This window comes from Centroberyx gerrardi, chromosome 2, assembly GCF_048128805.1.
Source record: "Centroberyx gerrardi isolate f3 chromosome 2, fCenGer3.hap1.cur.20231027, whole genome shotgun sequence".
Classification (NCBI taxonomy): domain Eukaryota; kingdom Metazoa; phylum Chordata; class Actinopteri; order Beryciformes; family Berycidae; genus Centroberyx; species Centroberyx gerrardi.
In genome coordinates, this window is record NC_135998.1 from 9,705,234 (window position 1) to 9,723,245 (window position 18,012).

Below are 18,012 nucleotides of genomic sequence, written 5' to 3' on the forward strand. Positions count from 1 at the left end.
AGGTGTGACACAGGACTTTGACAAAGCAGATTCTGCCAATATCTAAAAAAAAGAATCTCTCACTTGTTTTCGCCTATTTACAATTATTGGCAATTCTATATGCAATTCTCTAATCCCCTCTCACAGAACAACTGATAACAGAGAATCGCAGATTTTGAGGTTATATCATGACCAGGAAGCTACACAACCCAAGGTACTACCAAAGTTCAACATCACCTTAATGCTCCACTACAAAACCAACCATGCAAACCAATCAACAGCAGCTTCAGTGCCTGTGTGTATATCATATGAAGATATCATACCTGAGACATGAAAAATAATTAAAAAAAATATTTGAAATTGTAAAACAACAAACAATGTTTTGTATTTTAACAAAATGAGATTTAGTCTTGCTGTAGCCTACTACAGACAGCATCAAGTATTGAGATGAAGAGATGAAATGACTGTCCCCCTTTTATTGCTTTATGATGAGACACATTTTGGGCTTTCAAATGAAACCTGATCAGCACCTTGAAAAAAGTAACACAACTACTCAGTTCACTTACAGTACTAAAGCAGTGGCATTACAGTGAGCACCTTAGAGGACGTTTACTGGCTTGGTGGCATGTGGCCAGTGGGACAACAGTAGCTGTGTCCCTGAACAGAACACATTGTTGAGAGGCGAAACCCCACTGCATTTGATACAGAACAGTCAGTTAGGACAGTCTGACTTTTATATATACACAATGGGCTGGCTATAACAGAAGCCCAAAGAACATAATACAAAATCAAATGGAAAAGAAACCAGTATATATAAAAGATTAAAAAAAACAACATACATTTTTAAATTATTCAATACAAGATAAACGTCTCTGTAAACAAAATTGACTTCTCCATAAAAAACATGAGCACAGGGAGACTGATGCCCTCTCAGATTAATTTATGTGGAGTCACTCAACTTGAGAGATGTGATCCCCCCAAAAACAAGTGGGGGGGGGGGGGGGGGGATTAATAGTGATGCCAGAAAGTGTAGGAAAGATTCCAGTTGTCCTCTTGGTCTCCAGGGTTTTTTTTGGGGGGGGAGCGGAGGGGGCTTCTGGATAGAGGTTCATATCCTGGATCTGTGAGTCCTATAAGGGATGGCACAGTTGTCTCGCCCTCTAGCTGAAACAGACTGGTCCGACGGTGAAGCCAAACTGGTGTGTAAAGTTTTCACCCCCCATCACCGCCACGTCTCTCAGAGGAAGCAGCTGGAGATCCTCGAACTCGAACGCAGACTCCCGGGCTCCAGACACGGTCTCCTCTCCAGGCTGACACACAGGGAACACAATACAGATTTTTATATTCAATCGACTGGAATCATTATCACATTTCTTAATATGCTGTTTGTGTGTGTGACAATATCCTTAAATATCTATTATCTTTGCCTGGTGTTCAGCCCCCATGAATCACAGTCTTTCTGGGTCTGGACACAAGCCTATCCATCGGCAGTTAATTGGGACAGATGCTGTCCGACATACCTGATTGGATGATTGATGTAGGCGGGACAAACCTACTTATGACCTCATTACAGAGCACGACAACAACTACCAAAATGGCAGTGCCGGCTAAGGAAATGGATGACAGCAAACTAGATTTCGAAAAAGAAATACAGGAGGGACGTTGACCAATGGAGACACAACAATAAAAAAAATGTCATTAAGTTTAAGGACTTACAAAATTGTTAAATCTAGCTTGCTAGTAGGTTTGTCCCGCCCACATCGACCATCCAATCAAGTATCTCGGATAGTATCTGTCCGAAATAACTGCCGGTGGATAGGCTTGCGTCTAGACCGCTATGAATCACCATGCAAATTCAAAAAGTGCTAAAGACTGCGATTCATTGGGGCTGGACACCAGGCAACTATTATCTGTGATATGTCTTAAAAGTGATATTTCACATTTTCACTTTTCAGCGCACACACATCTCCATGAAAGTTCAGGAGCAGTCAATTTCCAACAAAAGCTGCCCTGGGGCTCCGCTGTCACCACCAAGTGTTGCATTATATTGGTAACTGCACACAGGGAAACCTACTTCTCTGTCCTGGTGGCTCACTGCACTAAGGCGGATAAATGTACTGGTGGCATCTTGACTTCGAATCCCACACATGACCTCTGTTGCATGTAAGGACCTGCACGTCATTCCATTACATGCCCTCCACAGACCCCTCTCCAAGAGAAGTCAGCAGCATTTTCCACCTCCCTCACAGAGATCAAAGCCAATTTCCAAATCCCCCTCCCCTCCCCTCCCAGAAAGGTCAGGATTCCCCTCCTCCTTTTCTTCAGAAATGCCAGATTTCTTGTCCTCCTCTCATTCAGAGTTTCCACACTCCTCCACCCATTTTCCCAGATATATCAGGTCCCTCCTCCTCTATTTCCAGAGATGCCAGGTCCCTCCCCTGAATTCACCGTGAAATTTCCAAAAATATCATGCCCTCTCCCCCCAGTTCCAGGGTTTCCAGGTCCCTCCAAACCAGGTCCAGAGTTGCCAGGTTCCTCCACCCAACTTTATAAGCCATCATGGTTCTCCTCCCCTTCCTATTAAGAGCTTCCAAAGATACCAGTTCTCTTGTAATATTCCTATTCAGTGACAGGAGAGCTACCTAACTCCATGTTACCCCATTTCCATTTCCACCCTCTACCACTGCATGTCGCCTTGCCTGATAATTCAACAATTCAATCAATAATATTTAATCATCCCAAAGTGTCGTCCTGGTGCGTGACTAGACCATGAAGTCGGTACTCTATAATTTTGGATCAATCAATGCAATGTCGAAAAATTATATTAATTCCAATGTCACCTCTGAATTGCTGCAGAACTTATCTTAAGATTTAACTGTGAATTTTGACCAAATTTTGACCAAAGACCAAAAGTGAATTTTGGTCTTTCTTTTGTATTGATTTCTGTATTGATTTCTTCTAATAGTGTTCCTTGTGTTGGAAGAGATGTGGTCGAATTTAGATGAATAATACTCACCCTAACCCTAAATTAATATGTATTACTTTCAGAAACTTCAAACCCATTGCCTGTGGTTGTGCCACTGCCATTCATGAGACTAACAAAGGTTAATCTGATTTCTCTTTCATTGAATAATGGAACAGAAATTATTTCTTATATAAATTCCAATCTGTTTTCCTTTCAAATCATACTGCAGACTGCTTTACTTGGAGATACATATGCATTTAGCAGCACATGCTTGTGACTGTTCTGCTCTACTTGTACTTGACCTCAGTGGTAATTACAAATTGATTTTAAGGTTCACTTCAAAACTTCCAACTACTTCCCTATGGAGTGTTTGTATGTATATACTGTATACTGAACTATATGGGCAACGACCAAACAAAGTTTCGGACACTACATTAAACATCATTGCTTCAAAAAAATGCGCCGGATATTCGTTTGACGCAGCCGGACATGGGACGATCGCATTGCATTTTGGTATACAGGAGAAATTGTAGGGTATATCGTCTGTATGTTTGTGGATGATCTGGAACACAAGATAAAATAATATTAGCTAAAACTAATTTTCCTTTTTTGTAAAAGTGTGGAAAGTCAAACTATTAGACTAGATTTTAAAAATAAATGTAAAAAAAAAGTGATGCTGACTACAGTTTCCCAGAGCAGCCAGGTTTTGTGGTTGACAATTCATAAACTCCTTAAGAGATTTACCGTATGCACGTAAAAATTTTAAAAATGTTCAAATAAAGTAAAGTATGAGTCCCAAACCAAACAAAAAGAAGGTTGAGTGTCCTTTTTTCAGTGCTAGGCTTCTTTGTCTCATTACTGTCACTAGAAAAGATGCACCGTTTTGCCCAATATTGCTGACAATTTAGCATGTTTTTAACACTCAGCACTGAGCGCTAGAAGAGAAAAATAATCCAACCTAAACACAAGGGATCTGTGCTTCAAACACACAATTTTAAATAGTCCCATAAAAACAACAGCCTCTATTTAGCACTGCTAGCTTAAAAAAGAGGTGCCTGGTGGAAACAAGTTTAAGCATCTTTTACATACCACACAGTCTTTAATCGCTCCTAGGTAACTTTGCTTCCTTGTGTCAGCCAGGAATTTGACGTCTCTGTCTGTCTGTCCGAGTTTGTGCCCTGGATGGCAGGAGTAGGTCACCTTCTGGATGGCAGTATTACTGTGCAACTTCAGGAATCGCATCTGGACCACATTGGCACCTGGATAGTAAAACTGACGGCAGAAGATTAAGAATTTGGTTTATTACTCCTCTCGGCTGGTAGATAATTAAAGAACAAGAATAACAATATCGCAAATACAACAAACACATAAAACAGGCTTAAAGCAGATGGGAAACAGATGATCTTAATGCTTGCTAAACACTTTTGGGAACCGCAGTGGAAACAAATACGCAATCAGTGTGAAACCTTTGCCTGCAATCTGAAAACATTTAGGAGACATCCCATCATCACTGGAAACATTTGTCGAATCACTAAAATCTAAATGACCATGTTTTCCCGCAGACGTAAGGCAGAAAACATAAATTCTGTTATGTTTGTGTTTGAGCACAAACTAGTGTAACAAGTATCTCCAGTTTTTGTATGTGTCACATTTGCACTTTGCAAAGTGAAGAATAATAATTGAATATACATTAAATACATATAGGAATTGGCTGTGTGACACCATTAATTTGATATGGCTTGTTGCCGGCGTTTGTAATTTTATTGAGGTCTAGGTTCATGATGAATTCAGTGATCTGCCCACATCGATGTTAGAATTGCTAGAGGTAGGGTTATGTAAGATAATAGATTCAAATTAGGGTAAATTTGTTATCGTTATGTGACTTCCATGCTTTAGCATCCACCCACCTGAAAGCCCTGCTCCAGCCTGCTAAGCCACAGGAAAGATCCCTCTGTGGAAGACTCTTCCATCCAGGCTTTCATGGGCACCTGCAGGCAGAGAAGAGAAGAAGACCAAATATGCAAATTGGAGAGCCAGTCGTGCTATCATGTAAGAGACTCGTGAAGGGCAATGATATTCAGACAGCAGCTGATGAACTCCAGATTAGCATGCAGCTCAAGCATGAACCAAAAGTAAATTGGATTCCTTTCTTAAAAATGCATTCACTCGGAGGTAGCCGAGACCAATTCATATTATTCTTTGGTTGAGTGACTCAGTGTTTTATTTAATACTGAATGTTCACCCATTGTTTGTATGAGAGTAGCGAGGTTGAGAGGTGAGATGGTGTCTACGTTTTTTTTTTAAGAATTGAAAGTATAGCTGCACACTATTAACTCTGAGACAGAAAAAGATTTTATTATCGCTAACATCTTTATCGGCAGGCTGCCTTCATCAGGGTGTCAGATGTCACATGCCCTTATGATGAATGTGGTACTTTGTTAAGGCCTGCATTTACCGCCTCCACAGGGAGGTCAGAGGTCAGGCTCAGCTACAGAGCAGCAGCCCTGCAGCTGGTAGGGATTCATTGTCTTGCTCAAGGACACTTCAGCAGGGCAGATGCTTTCTGACATGGAGGCCTGAACCCAGGTCGTCTGCCTGCTCACTACACCATCCTGCCCGTTGAAATGTTGGTAATAATAAAGCCTTATCCTGCATCACAGTTATGAGTGTGTGGTGTTTTATGTGCTACATGACAGTGTTGTAGTCGACTCACCAAACCTCAAGGCCAAGTCAAGTCCCAAGTCCCAAGTCAGAGTCACTAAGGTCTTGTCCGAGTCCACTCTCAAGTCTTCAGTAGTCGAGTCTGCGTCCGAGTAACCAGTTTGAGTTCAAGTAATCCATGCTAGAACAGTCTTTTCCTTGATGGTTCTTTTACATATTTTACATTTGGCACTTCTTTTCACGCCAGTTAATGTAAAATCAATGTAAGCGAAGCTCGCAACATGTGGTGGAACCATCTTCATCACTTGATTAGCAACGCTCTCGCGCCGAGGCAGCTCGCTCACTGATATGTTACATCATCCATCAGTGGTTGTGTTGTAAGATAAACTTTCATAGCGTCTGTCTACATGTAGGACAACCAGATCAAGTACAAATTTAGGGTAATGCTGAAAAGATGTGTAACCTGTGTCTAAGGTGATGAAGTGTCAACCTCAAGTTTAAGTCCTCAGTGCGCAAGTCTGAGTCCAAGTCCAAGTCATCAATATTCAAGTTCAAGTCAAGTACAAATCATCAAAATTGGAACTTGAGTCAGTCTTGAGTGCTGCAACACTGCGACATGAAGTTAGCAGGCACCTCCTCCATCTAGAAGTGCAATTCCTCTCACCGTTCTCTAATAATGCCTTTGTACCTGGGTGTCTCGAGGATGGAGGCAGGTCTGTTTTGATGTAGCGGAGAAGCTGCAGTAGGCCAGCAGAGCATCTGCTGGGCTGCCCTGGTTGGGGTCAATGTAATACATTCCTGCAGAGAGAGGTTAACAGCAAGTTCAATGAAACCTTCAAGGATGAAAGCCTTCTACTGCACACTGAAAGGCTTCAGACCTGATGGGGAAGAGCAAAACCTGATGAAGCCTGGAAACGCATCAGTCACTGTACTGAAGAAACATTAAAGACATGAAAGCAATGGAACGGGTCTGATGCAGCCAGCGTATGGTAGAATACTTTCAGAGAATATTTCCAGTACTTTCCTGTATTATTATTATTCCTGCTCTAACCAGCAGCTGAGAAGTGCACCGCATTTAAATCCTTCACCCATGATATTCAATGAGACCTCATTAATCAGAGGCATTAATCGTTAGATTATTCATTAGATATGGGTAAACAGTTCCCAGAAGGAATGGCTAACTATTGGAGTCCTTTTAAAAGAAAAATAACATGTTTTCACCTCCTTACATTCTTCAGCTTTCATCCTTCTTCGCAGGTAATTGTATATTTTTTGTTGTGAGTTGTACTGAGGCAAATTCCTTGATTTTGTGTGTTTTCATATCACATAAGTAGTTTTTACTGTGTTGCATAAGATACTGTACAGAATCAAAACATCCAATTTTAGTCACCTGTGCTGTGGTTCAAATACAGTATAGATTTGACAGATGACACCAGCTCACAGGGGCTGTTAGAAAAGCCAAAGTAAAACCTCCATAGTACCCTAGAAAAAAAGGCTTTCTCTTTGCTTTTTATTGACAGAATGAGGCAAAGAAGGGTAACTATAAACTTGGAAATTCCAGGAAAGCTCTTATTCTCATTGCTATAGAGGTGGGAGATATAAATACATCAGTTAGGGGTGTTGCTAGGAAATAGAACATCTGTCATGTCACATATATAATCTATTTAAATTGTTATTGAAATAGATTATATCTTTTAAATATTCTGATGACAACAGCAATAAGATGTTGATGCAGCTGCAGTTTGGTCTTCCATTGGAAAAAAAACTCTAGCCTAAAAAAAGTGTAGTATTTGGTTGAACTATGAACTACTGGTATGTCCTAGAAAAAAAGTATACTTAAGGTATGTAATTGTACTAAAGACATGTGTTTTGAGTAGGCATAGAAATTATTTTTCTAACTTAAACAATATTTCAACAAATAAGCCCACACCAAAATACCGGTATGCTAGGTTGTGGCCTACTGTATTCAGAAATACATTTGTCAAGAAAATGAGGTTTCATACACATTTTTTAATTTATATGTACATTTATCTACATTTTTAAGGTGTCACTATGAACATGTTTTAGTTTTATGTTTTTTTTTCAACATTCCAGTGAGTGAAAATGCAATGAAATTGGCTGAAAGTGTCTGATTATCAGTGAAAATTCAACCATAGGAACATTGTCAATTAGGCAGGCATGAATTTAGATTTTCTGTCGATGTCAATCTTTCCTCATTTCTTACCAATTTGAAAAGATTCCTAAACGGAGCAGTATCATTTGATAGCCAAACAAATGAACCACATCAGATGGATTTATTCTATCAGACAATTTGAGAAAAGTTTGGAATTGGTGTGTCATGGAGTGTGAAATGAGCCCACATGATATAATAGAGAGGATAATCTTTTGAAAACCGCTCTGTGTACAAGTACACAACTCAGGCTACACGGTTTCTAAATCACCTCCATAGCCGGATCCTAAGTGGCTCCAGCGGAAGTGAGGATTTTACAGTTTTATTGCAAAGATGGTTCTCCAAACGTTGTCAATATGCCCGAGGCCTGAGTGTCTTAGTGACTGACCGCTGGTGTAGTTGGGGTGACAGAGCCAGAGCTCCAGGCAGGTGGTGGCAGGATGCTCCTTGCTGCCGTCAGGAGGGTCGACCAGCAGCCAAAGCTCCTGCTGCAGAGACTCCAGCAGCGTCTGGAGCAGAGGATAGTTGGGCTTGTCTGACACGTACATCAGGTCCTAGACATGGAAAGAGATTAAGAGCAGACCTGCTGAGTTGCTTCTTATTATTGTGATATTTGAAATATGAGAGAAAAAGTATCAGGCTTTATTGTTGTAGCATAGAATAGTGAATGAAAATGCACAAAACCAGTTTTCTTAATATGCAGTTATAGAGATTGAGGCGATGATGGATATTGGGAACAAGAAAAAAGTTGTGATGATTTTGACAAGATGTTTTTGGCTGATGCGGACACCGTGTAGGCTACTTGTGATCTTGTGAGTGCGAGTTTGGCTTTTAACTTTTTATTTTTCAAGCATGTTATATGTTGTTTCTCTCTATCACATTAAGTAGAAGTTCCTTAAAAGTAGTAACAAAAATAAAATAAAAAGGTTCGATTTATATAGACATACCCCAGGTGCTCTCATGGTAAATGGGTTGTACTGATGTGTTCGACCAATTTATAGAATACCTTTATTTGATAATGAAGATATGAATCACTTGCCTTGAGTTGAGTTAAGGTCATGTTCAGTGACGGTCCTGGAGGTCCAGGCACGCCAGGTGGACCCTAAAACCAAAGGCAGACGCAACACTGATTAACCCTCTGGGAGTACACTGCAAAAATGTCTATCTTAAGCAGTCATTTAATACTTGTATTCTGTCTTAAAAATGTTATATTTATAAAACAAGTGAAAAATCTGGCAACTGGGTGAGAAAGGTTCTTTCCAAGCAGCTTCACGTTTCAAGAATTTTCTTGAATTAATTGACTTTATCTTGAGTAAGTCAGATTTCTCCATCTGTCTCAATAGTGTCACTACTAGTTGAGTTATACTGGAAACATTAAATCTCACAACATTCACAGATATCTTGCCTTGGTTTAAGAACATTGTCTGAAGATTTTAAGACAAATAGCAAGTGACAATGGACATTCTTTGTAGTATAAAGACTGTAGTAAAGTTGATTTGAAGTTTGAAGTTCAAGAAGCAGACTTTCTCAGCCAAATAACTAAAAATTTAGGCCTCCTTCCCCCCCATATCCAAAACTAGTGGTGGCCAAAAGGCAGTGAAGTAAATAAATATGTCAGCAGAAAGACAGATATAAAAGAAGACTTGTGCATCTCATACTTGCTGACTTCATTTGCATCAGACATCTTTGTATGAAATTATACATTTGTCGATTGGAAGATGCTTTTATCTAAAGTGCATTATAGTAACATGGCTGCACAATCTTTTTTTTTTTTTTTTTACCATTGGTGACCCCAGTGGGAATCAAACTCCTAATTCTGGCAGTGTTTGTGTCACACTCTGCCCATTCATCTATATAGGGCCACATGCCTAAACTCTGATGTCTGACTTACCGGGAAGCCCCTCCTCCCAGCTTGGCCAGGTAAACCTTGAAAGCCTTTTAAACCCTGTTGGGGAAGAGAATATGTAATGAGCACCAATGTACAATTCTGCACCGTTCCGCATGGTATTCTGTGATACCATAGTATAAACTATGAAATGCACTGATAAGGAAATACAGACTGTTGCAAAATCCCATTACACTCTAACGGTATCTCCAACGTGTGACAGGTTTATGATTATGTGAGCCATCAACATAAACCAGAGGCGATACCAATGCAAGAATTCTCCATGGCATTTGCTTTTCAGATAAAGATGAGTATGAGCTACAGTGGGTTTGATTTGTAGGGACAAGACTGCTTGAAGTGACGGTATCATACCTTTAATCCAAACAAACCCTGCAACAGAAGAGAGAGTAAAAGGGCGTGAGTATGACTGCCTGCTTTGAAGTGTGCAGACCGAGTGTAAAGAGCGACTGCAAACCTCCTGCTGCTTCTATCTGCTGCATTAAGAAACCATCCGGCGTGGCTTTGCAGTTTTTACAAGACAATTCAATGGCTTTTTTCCAAAGACACAATAGAACAAATAGATTCATAATGTACTTGCTGGATTGTGAATGATTCAACAGTCTGGCAATTGAAGAAATGATTAGTTACCTGACAGTTAGATGACAGTCTGCACTTTAAATGAATTACTGGAATTATTCTAACACAATAATAGCTTTGTGACACATTCACATGGTTTTCTCCAATTCTCTACTTTCTCCACAGTGATAAAAGGGATTTATTGATGAACTGCCCAAACTTTACAAAATCTAAGTGTAGCCGTGGCTACACTTTGTATAGCCAGAAGGAATTCAAAACAAAATGCTTTCTATACAGCCAGTAAGAGCCAGTGAGATAAACAAATGAAAGCTCCAGATATGAATTAAAAACAGGCTAAATGAGAATAAAACAGGCAATGACAACACATAAAATAGGTAAAATACAATTATATAAATGCATGTACTGTATAAGTCTGTAAAAATGTGTTTTGCAAAGTGAATCAATAAATGGCACTTTCAATTTTGAGGCGATTAAAGGGAAATGGGAAATAATGAGAGAAAGCAAACTTACAGGCAGTCCTGGCATTCCTGGTGTGCCCCTTGGTCCAGACGGACCAATATTCCCCTAATTAAGAGAGAAAAAAGTTTAATGACAAGAGACAAAGCTGGCTATCAAAAAAGGAGCCTATATTCAAATACGGTAAACATTCAAGTTTGAAAACACAAAAGTGGAACAAACAACTAAAACTAAGGTCTTAATGTTGCATAGGATACCTGTTCCCCCTTCAGGCCGGCCGGCCCCGGCATCCCAACAGCACCCCGAATACCCTGAAAAATTCACAGAGCATTTATGACAAAATGTTTCCATAAGAAGTCGGATGGAAGACAATGCAAGAAATATCCAAAGGAGAAATATGCTTTGTAACAAGGCATTTAATTAGTAATCAGCTTAAAATCTTATTTTTCTGAATACACATTAAAAATGCTAATGGAGTGAGATAATTTCCCTCTCGGGAAAAGTGGAGGGATCTGCCTTGTATTTCAAGATACTATCACTTGTTTTTGAGAGAAAATGAATTGTATTGGGGAAGAACATAAATCATCTCATCCTATCGGCATTTTTTGTACTTATTACACTTATTTTACTTATTACATATGTGCAATATCATCTAGTGATGTGTTTAATATCTTTGTGTAGTGGTTATTAGTGTTTTGATAGGAGACAGATAATATTATACACATATATGGCCTTTTGTGTTTTGTCAAAGAAGCTTTGACTAATTACAAAGATACTGATAATTCATGCTTTATTAAAATGTAATTATTTCCTGTGCTAAATCCTGTGGTACCCAAGGAGCTGGTTAGCGATCTTTCTAGCTTCTTCTGTTATTTTATTCTTCCGCATGTGCACTAGCTTGAGGAACACTCTTCATGCATTGACAAACATTGTGGAAAAGCCACAATATCTTTGAGGATATTCTTTACTATAATTATGGGCACTTTGATGATGCAGACATTGCTAGCTGCATTACCATCATACCTATAATCACAGTTAACATCCTCACATTATTATCACTCCTTTAGTAGACATTATGCATATCTCTTAAGTGATGACATGATAAACCTTGACAGCTCATACCTTCATGCCATCACCTCCAGCTGATCCAGGGAGTCCCATGTCCCCTTTCTCACCCTGTAGATACAAACAGTGCAGTCAAGTCTCCACCTTCTCTCTTACAGTGAAATCAGTGCTAAAGCTTGAGTCTGTCCTGAAAATTCAAGCACAACTCAACCTCAAATTTCTGCCCGAACCCAAACTAAGCCCAGCATGTAATAATAGCGTTTTGCGAGCCCAAACGGCAACAAAATTTCACCGGTAATGGTATTTTTCAATTGTGTTTTTTGAATCCAAACCCAAACTCAACTGGTGCAACTTCAGGAAAAAAGTCAAGCCAGCCATATATATAAACATGTTGATTCCAGTCTGGTCCGGCTGAATGTCAACCTGCCATTGCACCTATATATTGTTCATTAATTACGTGTTTACCTCTTTCCCATTTTCACCTTGATCCCCAAACTCCCCACGCAATCCGGGGATTCCCTTGATGATAAAAAAGACATTCATCAAATGGATATCAATTCGCTGACTGATCACATGCATTATAATAGTGCAATACATATAGATCCCTTTCCCTCCAATCGTTTAATAAGAAGGGAGGGAAAGGAATAGGTTATTTAAGAGGCAGTTTGCTGATATAGTTTTTAAACTATGGCATAAGTGATGATAGAGCGGATGAAGAAGAGAAGAAGAAAGAAATCGACTTACAATGAGCCCTGCCCACCCAGCGGGGCCTATCAGTCCTGTGGTTCCCTTGTCTCCCTGTGAGGCAGGACAAAAGATAGTGTTGGTTCATGCAACGTAATTAAATGAGGTGTACAGAACAGTGTGTGTGTGTGTGTGTGTGTGTGTGTGAAGCCGTATCTCAAGATATCCCACCTTTGGTCCTCTCTCCCCCCTGGTCCCTCTGACTCCTGCCTTGCCCCTTTTCCCCTGCGGATGTGTTCACCATGTTTTTCAATGAGGCAGCACAAAGCGAGTCGAAACACACGCCAAATAACCTAATCTTTTATGTATGAATTCATTACTGCGGTCGCTGTCAAAACTTTTTCAGCCATTTCCCCTTTCACCGCACGCATGCACACACACACACGTACACACACACACATGCACACATACACAGGCATGACGCATGTAGCACAATATCTATACCATAATTCCTGTATTTCAACACTAAACAATGGCTGTTTTATAAATCTAAATAGAAACAATGACTAAATTAGCTGCTAAATTCGCTTTTCTGCCAGTATGTTTTAAAACAAAATCCACTGGGCTTAAAATTAAGAGTTGAAGAAGAAATTAATCTACACAGACTTTTTGCCAGTAATATGCAAGGCCATAAATCTTCACATTTCTTAGAATCACCTCTTTCAGCACATCATTAAAGCATTAATAGTTAAGATGCAAGACTTAAAAAAGAAATAACAGCCAGTATAACATTGATAAGAAGTGGTGGCTTTCTCCCTTTCTCCCCCAATCTCTCCGTACACCCCGGTTGCCTCTTCCCAGGGGGCCGTGCCCCACACTTTGAGAAACACTGTAGAATTGTTATTGTGGAAAGCGCCGTCTATTATTCAACTGCAAAATTAAAAGAGATTGAATCGGAGCGCTCTTACCCTCCTTCCAATGTGACCCGTCTTCCCCGGTGATCCATCTATGCCATCGTCTCCCTGTAGGGGTGAAATCACACACATCAGCGAGCAAGTGAATGCAGCGCAGCCTCTCTGCATGCACAAGTTGCCCCTGGAAAAGAGGCAGCTGCAGAGCTATGACTGTGTTACAAATCACACACTGCAAACTGAAGAGGGGTTTACTACAGAAACATATGTGCTTGGCTCCCCCATGCCGTTACATGATTTTTAAAATGTTTAGGGCTTCTAATATTTTTTTAGGGAGGTCAGATCTCATTCCTATATCCTATAGTTCTAAATCACAAAGAGAACATACTAATCTGTAATGAATAGAAGAAAAAAAAAAAAAAAATGCAAAAAAATGTTATAATTTCCTCAAACTAGTGAAAAAAAGTGTCATTCAGGTGAGATTATTTCACTTGTTTCTGATGCAACTAAATTTGTTTCAAGGATTTCTTGAATCCAGTGACATCTTTAATCTGACAATGGAACCAGATGACTTTTACTTTTCTCCAGTGAAATTCAACTTGTTTCACTCTTGAAAAGGCCTGCATGTAATGTGAATGCCTTGGAAGTAAAACAATTACCGATCCTATTGGGAATAAAAGTAGGATTTGAACACCAGATTAAATGGCTCATTAAGATGTACTGTATATATTAGTGAACAATATTTGAAGATCTTACCTTCTCCCCTCTCATGCCCTGTTTCCCCTCTGGTCCTGGGCTTCCCCGCACTCCCTGCATGGCAATCATATTTTTTTTTACTGTTTTAAAAGGTCTAAATATACTTAATTATTTCCTAGAAATGGTATTGCTGGCTATATTCAACTTGCTATCAGACAGACATACAGATAGATATTATAGATGTTCTCTATGCTCTTTATGGATGTTTCCTATTTTCCTCACTAATATGGCACAACCAAACTGCAAAATGTGGTTTCATCATCCGCAGCAATCCTGTGCTGCACACATGGAAACTTACTCGAACCCCTGGGGGACCCGGGGGCCCCTGGGCTCCCACCTCACCAGGAGCACCCTAAGGAAGGGAAAGAAAACATAAGGCACATGTAATGAAGTTAGAGAGGCTATGAAGTGCACAATCTTCAGCACTGGTAATTAACAGCAGACAGATGCAGCTCAGGAAGGGAGAGTTTTTACCTCTAACCCAGGAAGAGCCGAGGGACCCATGACTCCTGGAAGACCATCCTCACCCTAGATAGATAGGAAGTATTGTGGATATTTACATACACTAAGTTATTTGTACTGTATTTATTTGTGAAGTATGTATAGTATCATACAGTAATGTGAACACCTTGCAGTGGGTTCCTGTGTTATACCTAACAGCATGAAAAGCACACACACCTGTTCCCCTGGTGGGCCTGGAGCCCCTGCGTCTCCTTTCAGTCCCTCTGGCCCTGGTTCCCCTTTAACACCCGTGTCTCCCTGAGGCCCGACCTTTCCTACGGGGCCCTGTCATGCAGACATCACATATAGAGTAAATGCAATGCAAGTCATTCATCTTAAGAAGTCATTTATAAAGTCATTTACATTTTGTATTTGGTCTTAAAATGTACTTCTCCTTAAAGTAAATGAAATCAAAATATTGCTAATGGGGAGAGATAATCTGACTTGGTTCTGATGGGACTCAATTTATTTCTGTTTTTTTTGCTAGTAGTACGATCTTACTTCAAACTGATGTTACCTGGCCCAAGGAAAAAATTGCATTGGCAACAAGTATAATTACTTTACTCTGTTAGCAGATGTTTTAAATTGTTTCAAGGGAAATAAGATTGAATACAGGACTGAATGACATATTTCCACACATGGGAGATACATGGGAGATTCGTGCGTTGCTTGAATCCCAGTTATCTAGCCCTGAAAGGCCCTGAACCAAATATCTAAGTGTCTATTTTTTTTTCTCCTGTTGCTTTATCAACTGACCATCAGGTGGACAAAAAAAATGCCACAATCCTTAGTTCTGCCAAAATATTTTTTTCACCTGTTGCTATCTCTATATTGACTCAGTGAGCGAGCTAGCAGGCTAACAGGCAGCATGTTAAACTGTAGCAATACTGTAAGGGCCTACTGGCAGAAGTAAAGTAGAAGTTTCCACTCACTGTGCGATCATTTGGCTTCAGAAGAGTTTGTTTTTACTGCACAAGCTGTATGGAGTAATTTAATGGTCATTTTTTACTCTTTTTGGAACTCTAAAGAACCGATCGCCATTGACTTTAGTATTTTTGGAGAAGGCTGCTACAGAGTTGTGCTGGCAGCCTCCCTGTGTGTTATGTGGACTAACTGTGTTTCAACTGGCATGAGGGTGAGTAGATAATGACAGATTTTTCATTTTTGGGTGAACTTTAAGGATTCCTTTAAGGATAGCTTTAGTGGAATAGATGAAATATTGCTAAATGTGTGTTGTGCACGACAAATAAACCAAATAGAGCAAAGTGAGTAGTTTCATAATAGCAGGAGACACTTACAGGTGGTCCTAGCCTCCCTGCATCACCTCTGACACCAGGTGCCCCGGAAATTCCCTGTGAACATGATGAAGGGAGAACAGTTGGAGCCAAATAAAGAGCTTTGCCCCATACACACTGTGTGAAAAATGATTAATGAGAAGGAAGTTTACCTGAGGTCCTCCTAACCCAGAAGGTCCAGGCATTCCTGCGGACCCCGACTCCCCCTGGAGACATGGATGAAGATGGGTTTTTTTTTTCATTCAGAGAAATATTCAAAGAGAGACAGAGCATGGGAGTTAATGTATGAAAGTAGACAGAATCAGAGAGGGAGTACATTATAAAAAAGAAGTGCGTGACGGGGCGTCTGGAGGGGTAGGGATTATATTCAGGATACTCAAATATTCTGTTTATGAGTTGGTGTGTGTAAATGCTATATCCCGTTTACCATAAGCTGGATAAACCCATAACCCTAATATGAAAAACCCAAATATGCTAGCTGGGATATGCCCACATTAACCAGTATATTCTGGCATGTAAAAATTCAAGTGCTTTTTCCATGGAGTAACTTGGCAGGTTGGTTAGACTATCTCCATGTATACAGGTATATGAAATAACTGGTTACTGATTGTTCCATGTAAACGCCATATCCCGACTAAGACCTTAACAACATAATGTGCATATAAACGCACATTACTGATTACTGTGAGCTACTACTGATAAGTTCCTCCTCTCTGGTTGAAGGTGTGTTAATCAGTGAAATCAGCTGCTTGAAAAGCATTGATACAGAGTAGGTTGACATGATGACTTGATATCTTGGAAGTTTTCTTTAGATGAAACATTTACATTGATTTGCATACAATTTTTGTCTAAGGTGAGTGATTAGAGAAGGACCTTATTGTTTATTTATTGCATTTTAATAAAAGAATGAACATACTCATAGGAACAAGGCAATCAGTTTGCAGCAATTTGGTTTTGCAAAGCGAGCCTGACAATCTTTTGTTTTTGTACTTCAATAACAGACTTATTGGCAACAAGGTTATGAGTGTATGGCGACTGCTTGCTCGTTACCTTCTGTCCCTGGGGCCCATCTGGCCCTGGTGGTCCCCTGGGGCCTGTAATTCCCTAAAACAAGCACATCACACCACATTCAGCCTGTGCAGAAACACTTCAGACACTAACAATGGTTTGGAAGTGTATAAAGATGCCTGGTGTGACACTGACAACAGGAAAACAAAAAACAACATGTGTCAGCCGGATCAATGACTGTCAATCATAGCTGACAAGTGTTCAATATGGGTTAATTTAAAGGCCTTGCTGAACGGCATGCTGTCCACAGAGTCAATACATCTCAGTGAAGAACTGTCATCTGAAGTGACTCACCCGTAACCCTGTCAAACCTGCAGGTCCCACCTCACCCATCAGCCCAGGCTCACCCTGTTCAAGCAGATGAACGTGACATGAGGAGCAGCACAGGCACAACTATGGCTTACTGTTACAAAAGCTGGTTTCAGCAGCTGATAATTCCCATAAACCTCAGGCAGCTGTGCTTTATTACAAATGGATCTGGTTGGTGCGCTAAATCTGACCTGAGTTAGAGATCTGTCATCCTTTCTCCTTTTTTCTTAGTCATATTTATGTTCACTACTTCCATATAGTACACATGCATTGGTAACTGTTATATGAAAGCCATAATACTCTAACAGGACAATATTTATTATGTTTACGGGTTCAATGGAGATTCAGCTAAGAACGTGGGGTAGCCAAGTGTCACATAATGCCCTCCCGGATATTATGGCTGTAATGATCAATGCCTGAAATAATATGGAGGACTCACTTGTGCAGGTACATTTCAAACAAAAATTCAACAAATCGATCAAAATGTACTGAAACAAATGAAATGATGGCATTTGAGGGTCTTGTTAGGATTGTGGTTTGATAATGAGTAAAGTTGTGCTCACCAATAGTCCAATGTGGCCCTTCTCCCCTTTAGGGCCCCTTTCTCCGTTCTCGCCCAGCGCACCCCAAGGACCCTCTCTACCAGACAGCCCATAAGGTCCCACGTCACCCTGCAGACAACAGTCGGGTCAAACACTGCAACCAACACT

General features: G+C 40.2%; 1 protein-coding gene across 1 annotated transcript in view; it reads right to left on the reverse strand.

Moving 5' to 3' along the window:
• Positions 1–1,049: 1,049 nt before the first annotated feature.
• Positions 1,050–18,012, reverse strand: part of LOC139926923 (uncharacterized) — an 82,640-nt gene continuing 65,677 nt past the window's right edge. The window contains exons 44-67 of the mRNA XM_071918786.2: positions 17,866–17,973; positions 17,288–17,341; positions 16,976–17,029; positions 16,078–16,131; positions 15,929–15,982; positions 14,808–14,915; positions 14,604–14,657; positions 14,428–14,481; positions 14,130–14,183; positions 13,431–13,484; positions 12,694–12,747; positions 12,523–12,576; positions 12,244–12,297; positions 11,836–11,889; positions 10,971–11,024; positions 10,768–10,821; positions 10,033–10,050; positions 9,667–9,720; positions 8,815–8,877; positions 8,164–8,329; positions 6,294–6,403; positions 4,852–4,932; positions 4,034–4,216; positions 1,050–1,289 (exon numbers count right to left, since the gene is read on the reverse strand). Coding sequence (XP_071774887.2) covers positions 1,140–1,289; positions 4,034–4,216; positions 4,852–4,932; positions 6,294–6,403; positions 8,164–8,329; positions 8,815–8,877; positions 9,667–9,720; positions 10,033–10,050; positions 10,768–10,821; positions 10,971–11,024; positions 11,836–11,889; positions 12,244–12,297; positions 12,523–12,576; positions 12,694–12,747; positions 13,431–13,484; positions 14,130–14,183; positions 14,428–14,481; positions 14,604–14,657; positions 14,808–14,915; positions 15,929–15,982; positions 16,078–16,131; positions 16,976–17,029; positions 17,288–17,341; positions 17,866–17,973 — 1,797 coding nt within the window. The 3' untranslated portion in view covers positions 1,050–1,139. The remainder of the gene's footprint in view (positions 1,290–4,033; positions 4,217–4,851; positions 4,933–6,293; positions 6,404–8,163; positions 8,330–8,814; positions 8,878–9,666; positions 9,721–10,032; positions 10,051–10,767; positions 10,822–10,970; positions 11,025–11,835; positions 11,890–12,243; positions 12,298–12,522; positions 12,577–12,693; positions 12,748–13,430; positions 13,485–14,129; positions 14,184–14,427; positions 14,482–14,603; positions 14,658–14,807; positions 14,916–15,928; positions 15,983–16,077; positions 16,132–16,975; positions 17,030–17,287; positions 17,342–17,865; positions 17,974–18,012) is intronic.